The following is a 6863-nucleotide window of genomic DNA, read 5'->3' on the forward strand; positions in this document are numbered from 1 at the left end:
ACTTTAAGGTATTCTTTAAACAACAACAGAACAGGCAATGAAATGTTACATTACAAAATGCAATGTCAGTACAAATATTGAAAAATATATTAAACATTATATCCACATAACATCTGAAGTGTTAAGAACAAAAAAGACAGAAAATTTGACAGAAAATGACAAAAATTAACATTAACAAAATATCCTTCAAAATAATCACTGGCCAAGAAATCTTTCATCATAGCATTGCTAATAAAATGAATGTAATAGTAAAGTATGTATTCAAAGAATTTTTAAAATATTGAAGTATATTGTGTCTCACATAACCACTCCATGTGGCAACTTGTTTTCCATTGTATTTGAAACTACAGGGTTATCAGTGGGGACAGTGCAACAAAGCCTTGTTGGCCAATGGGTACTTGGCTTTAATGGCAGTGGGCAGATAAGTACAAATATCATCAATGGGAACTGTTTCAACAAGGGTTCAGCTCCTCTGGGGGTCGAGTTAAATAGGAGTCCTCCCCTCCTATGTAAGCCGAAAAGCTGCTCTGTCGACCACCCCAATCATAACTGTCTGCAGTCAAGCTGCGGAAGAAGATCAAACATTATATAACAAGTACTCCAAATTAAATCTATTTTCAGTCTACACCACATGACGATCAGCACATTTCTAAAGTCTAACACCCTCAAAATCTGTGCAAAAATCTGTATATGAGTTGAGGGAATACCTGGTCTGGATATTCTGAGGTATGATGCTCCAGGCTAGATCATCATCGCTGTCATAGCGACGGGGGTTGTCAAAGAAATATGCCCTGGATGAGAATACATGGCCTGGGATACCTGAAACACTCTAGAAAACAGAGACGTGACAGAAGAGACCTTAGGGAGAAGCAAAGACAAGTAGCAACAAAATATCAGTTTGCAGTTATTGTAAATTTTAGTTTATTTACACTAGTAAGCACAATGTTGAATTTGTAGACAGCCTTATCTGGACTTGTAATCATTAAAAAACAACACACACACACAAAGCTTCAGTGCTTGTTACTGCAGTAGCAAGATTTGAGATTTATCACAGAATCAGTGTATACAGTGTTTGTAATTTTATTGTTTGTGAATAATTGTTTAAGGATTGTGTTTACCCTGTCCTGAGCTGGTTTGCGGACTCTGAAGAAGAAAACCACCAAGGACGTTGGCAACAGCTCCCAAATAAACAGAATGACCCCAAAAACAATGTAGCCTTCATCTCCCAGGGTTGACTGCAGGTCTGCCTATGGACAATCATGCATCATAATTAGGAAAGACAGAAGGTAATGGAAATTATCCTCATGATGTTTGACATAGTTAATGCAATAGTATAATCAAAGCTGGGTCAGGGTCAGCTCAAAGAGCAGGGAGAAGGATCACCATGGGACATAGTTATTGACCTGATCAGAAAATTAATTCTGAAAATAATATTGGTTAAGATTATTGGTCCTACAGGTCAGCATTTTTGAGTATTTGCCTTAAAAGGCATTAAAGATAAGTGTCTAAAGACACTGCACTCTGATGGGCCCTGGGATTAAACCATTTTCTCCCAACAAACTCACAGAGAAACAGGAAACATAAAATTTCCGTTTTAAAAAAAAGAAAAAAAGAAGCATTTCCATGGTCCTGTTAGTGCACAATTGTTTTCCTGTCTGTGATTTATAGTGTGTTAGCCTTGTGCAGTGATTACAATGATGATAGAAATTTTACAAGATTATAATTTTCATAGACCATTTAAGAGTCAATGCTTGAGTGAAATGAAGTCATAAATGAAGTGATCTCGGCCGTACTTGATCTGATACGTTGTACCAGTCGTAATCAAAGGAGTTGATGCTCTTGACACTGGTGAGTGCAAGGACAACCAAGTTGTAACAGGCACGTGACGTGTACAGTAAGATCACCGTGACTCCAATCACAGTCACCTGACATACGGATGTCCCCTAGAGAAAATGATATTCATTAGTCGAATGAAAATGTCTCAGCATTAACAATGATACACTGTGAGGCAATTAAGTCCTTTGGAGCATTCATGTATGTAAATTAGAGTAATTATAAAAATAAAATGCCATTAGAAACAGTTCATAGGGTGCAATTGTGTTTGAACAAAATGCAAAATATACAAAATTAGTGACAAGGGTCATCTTTTTCTCTATGTGTTCTCTTGTTTATCAGAGAACGTTCATGACAACACTGGGTATGAACCTCCCAGCTGATTGGCCTGATTCACTATGCTTCCACGTGTGTTCAGTGAACCTAACCTGCATGGCACACTGTTACTAGGCAATGCTCCCTTAAGTGAGTGAGTGAGTGTCAAATCAGTGTCAGAGACTTACAAATTCAAAGGTGTTTTTACTCTCATCAGTTCTCCTACAAACCATTTGAAACCCTTTGTAAGAATTTGCATTTACAAATTCACTAGAGCCTAGTGGTTTGGCACTTTGGTAAGTGTTGAAGATGTTCCTATAAAACTATTTGTTTTGAAATCTGAATTTCTTTGCATGGCTGTTTCATGTGAATCATCACCCCTCAAGATGCTCTCTGACATTTTTTTAGCAAACAGATTCAAGAAGAAAGAAAAAACAGCTTAAAAGAAATTCTTCTCATTTAATGCCTGGAAGTACATCCATTTTAATCCACAGAGTCCCTCTGTTTGTCTGCCTGTTTGTATGAGTGGCTGTTTTCCCGCCTGTTAGTCAACCTGTATGTCTGTTAGTCTGCCTGTTTGTTAATGAATTGTCACTGTACTGAGAACACCCTTACCTTGGACTCCAGATAGATGTTGGCCAGGGACATTTTGGCAATCTTATAGAGGCACAGAGAGAGGGAGATGGCACACACCACAAACAGTGTGTCATTAATGGCCACTCTCACCAGCACTATGGTCTTGGTCTCCATGGTGCTCATCTTAACCAACAGGGCACAGCTTAAGTTCACCACTAAGAACAACATGCTGATGCAGAGAAAGACCAGGTACAAAGGCAACCTGGAGAGAAAACACAGAATAAAGAAGTGGTCTAGAGGAAAAGACCTTTTTCTGCTTTCACGGTTTACATGGATCATCCATTTGCTCTGTGATACAGGTTTAAAAGATTTTGCAAAAATCAGACAGGACAGCACTTCTCATGACACATTCAAAATGAGTTAAAATCTAGAAATAAGAATCAGGCATATTAGATGATTTATGGTTAGAACAGTGTATGAAATCATACTTAGGAGGATTTTTTACCTGTACTTAATAAGCTCTGGTGAGTACTTTGACTTCGCCTTGAAAACAACCTGTAGGAGTGAGGAAATTAGAATTTTCAAAGCCAGAAGACATTTTGTGCAGCTGATTGGTGGTGCCCTTTCAGCAAATGATGTTCTCTTGCCCTTTTGTCTACTATTCAAACAACTATATACAAAACAGACACTACTTGGTTTTCCCACAGTTTCATATGACGTCAGAACACAGAGACTTTTTTTTCTGATATTTTATTCACATTTATTAAGGTCTGTCAAAAATAAATAAATAAATAAATAAATAAATAAAACAAAAAATTATTTATTGCATTCATGAGAAAAAACTCATTAAATCAGTTATGAAGTTTACACCTACTCCCTACCAGCTTGAGTTATATCTGTCTTAAGGAATATCACCTAATGATTTTGCTCATTTGAAATTAAGACAAAGATCTCAAATCAGTGGCAATACATCTTAGATATAGAGGAGCAGTAAATATGAGATATGGAGCTTGGCTGTTTATATACTATAAACAAGTTATGTACTATAGTCTTCTTTGCAGCCCCAGGAATGACAAGAAGTGACTTGCTAATCTTTGATAAGCCTGACTGAAGATGAGAACGAGCTATGCCACAACCTTCCCTCACCTAAACCAAACCCATGAAGTTCTTTCAGTTCTCTCTCAGACACAACAAACATCGATTTTATTTCCTCCCCATGAACAACACCATCATTTTTCACTAGAGTCGACATCATCATTTACGCCATTTACATGTAAATTTACATCATTTAGATGAGCCATATCACTCATAATTCACCTCCTCTCATGTCAAGTGTAAACTCAAATCCTTCGCCTACATATTTTGAAAATTATTAATTTAGCGAAAAAGTGTCCAATGTCACTAAGAATGTAGTATGTGGATGTGGGTTGTTTTTTTGTTTTTTTTTGTTTTTTTTATAAAAAAACTGTGATAGAAAGGGCAGTTTCAGTTCTCCATTTCCGCCTATCATACACCCACCTGCCCGTGAATCATCTGTTCATGTAACTGTCTCCACGCAGGTCACACCGGAAGACCTGTTCTAAATGACTGATCCGTTTAAAACTAGTGAAGGCTTGTTCACTTTTGCAGCAGTGGGCGTCAAGTGGCTTTTATTTTGTCCACGTCTTCATGTTGAAAAAAGATGCTGAGTGCATCAGAGTACACCGTGAATCATTTTAAATCAGAGGAACCACCGGCATCGCAACATTCTCTCTAAAGTTTCAGCAGAACAGAAAGCATAGGTTTTTTTTATCTCCCATCCATCACAATCAGTGTCATTCCATTTATAATTTACTACTATATTTACATATTACGATTATATGTAAATTATGACATTTCACCGCTCAGACCACTGCATGCTTTGTATGTGTCTGCCCCACTGAATCTGCTGTCAGTTTCTGCTGCAGTTTTGTCACAGGTACTGAGGAGAGTTTCCAGTGTCTTGCGGTGGTTCACAAAACATTGCATTCATTAATTGGTGACATCCTTTTTCAACAACAAGTTGTCACAGAACCTGAATCTCCGGTTATATTCAGCTTAGATGTTTCCCTTGTCAAACCACATCTTTGTTGTCAGTGCGATGACAAGTGCTGCAGATTTTCTCAATTGGAAACAAAGGTCAAGAAGACACACAGGAACTCTCAGTGATCACATCACGTATATTCACTGTGTTTATTTAGCACTGGCAAATTTTACTGTGTCAGACAATTTGTCACTTGGTCTCTACTTTTTATGCTGCCAAACACTTGGCCAAACTATCTACCCAAGAAACTGCAGTTTTCATTTTGGCTAGAAAGATCAACGTTTGTCGCAGTTTCTTTTTGGGCTGTACTTGATTTTGCTTGCTGTGGTTTATTGCACTGGTTTGATGACTTTTCAACTTGCTTACCAAATCTAAATGACAGTCTCAGTGACCTAAAACGAACCTGCAAGGTCACTTGACAACATTTTACAAGTTCAGAGTTGCATAATTATATTGTAAATATATGTGAAACACCTGACTTTGTTAAGTATTGGTAAGCCTCACCTTATCACAGAATGTAGTCATGGGATCTACACAACGCTGTCTGTTTCTTCTCACTGAATATAGCAAGAATATAGCACCAGGATTCTTTTCACTTACACATAGAACACTGAGATAGAACATACTTACAGTTCCCATCCACCACACACAGAACATAAGATCAGATTCTACTCACATATACATGGAACACAGCCAAATGTGCTGCTCACACATTGATTTGTTCAGCTCACCTGTGCAAAGTAGAGGTTCATCAGACTTAAGGTGAAGAACTGTAGGCAAACTGGGAAGCAGTAGAGCAGCCAGAAGCTGAATGGTCCGAGAGCGTTGGCAGTCACACAGTCTTTGAAGTAGAAAGAGAAGAGAACCGCTCGAAGGGCTGCCCACAGCAAACACAGGAACAGAAAGACTGTCTGGTAGCTGAAACGTTTGTGTCTGTAACGCAGGACCAGCCAAAGCTGGATGTAGACAAAGGCAAAGAGAAGAGAATAGAAGATGGTGTAGGCCACCGTCAAGCCCAGTTTCACGAACGGCAGTACAGCAGGGCTCAGTGTCGGGGGAGGGAGGGAGTCGTTCCCCGCTGCCCCTCTTTCCCGCACTGGAGCTTCCATTGCTCCTCCAGCCCCAGAGAAGGGAGAAAACAAGGGCCCCTCCTGGTACGCCTGCCTCTCGTACAGTCAGTACTTTCTCTCTTACTGTGTTACAGCGGACGACTCATTCACGCACATTCGCGCACACACCCACCCACACACACACACACACACACACACACAAACCTCAGTAGCTTACAGAGGAGGGAGAGAGGGAGGAGGGAGGGATGGATAGAGAGAGAGAAGGGAAAGGAAAGGAGAGAATGGGAGTGAGCGAGAGAGAGAGAGGGGAGGAGAGAGGGTGAAAAAAAGGAACAAGAGCTTCACTTCCTGCTGCAGCTTTGTGCGCAACTGTGACAGAGGCACATGATCTGAACTCAGCTGGCAGGAAGCAGTATTGTGCAGCAAGTGAGAGACAGAGAGGGAGGGAGAGAGAAAGAGAGAGAGAGAGAGAGAGCGAGAGAGAAGCCCTACCCACTGTGCCTGACATGCTGGTGACGCATTTTACTGTATCTTTAACCTACAGTAGGGTTTCCCATGACAAAAAACTCCATTGGGATTTCTGTTCTCTATCTCCTTCTCTCAGTTTTCTCTCCATCTACTCCTTACATGTCTCTCTTTTGCTGTGACATAATTTACCTCAGTCTGTCTGTCTTTTTCTCTGTCCTTCCATATTGACGGCTTTCTGCTGTTTTGTCTGAAATACTTACAAATATTATATAAATATCTACCCTTCCATTCTGGTTAAAACTAGAAAATTTACAAAAAATGGCACACTAAAAATTTCAGAGAACAGTATAATTTCAAAACATTACATATAACCATACTTGACAACACTGAAAAAACATAGAGCTTTGAACTGGATGACTACTGAAGACAGGTGTGCACATATAGTCTGCACATATTTCTGTGTGTGTGTGTGTGTGTGTGTGTGTGTGTGTGTGTGTGTGTTAATCAGAATAATGTCAAAATAAATCAACAGACACCAT

The 6863-nt window shown here is 39.4% G+C and overlaps 1 protein-coding gene across 1 annotated transcript; it reads right to left on the reverse strand.

Moving 5' to 3' along the window:
• Positions 1–406: 406 nt before the first annotated feature.
• On the reverse strand, positions 407–5930 carry gpr137ba (G protein-coupled receptor 137Ba). The gene is made up of 7 exons (XM_030771923.1): positions 5518–5930; positions 3230–3279; positions 2764–2986; positions 1794–1943; positions 1119–1247; positions 708–829; positions 407–564 (listed from the first exon to the last, which is right to left on the reverse strand). The coding sequence occupies exons 1-7, from the start codon at positions 5893–5895 to the stop codon at positions 453–455; spliced, it is 1164 nt and encodes a 387-aa protein (XP_030627783.1). The 5' UTR covers positions 5896–5930; the 3' UTR covers positions 407–452.
• Positions 5931–6863: the final 933 nt, after the last annotated feature.

The sequence above is a fragment of the Chanos chanos genome, chromosome 4, assembly GCF_902362185.1.
Source record: "Chanos chanos chromosome 4, fChaCha1.1, whole genome shotgun sequence".
Classification (NCBI taxonomy): Eukaryota; Metazoa; Chordata; class Actinopteri; order Gonorynchiformes; family Chanidae; genus Chanos; species Chanos chanos.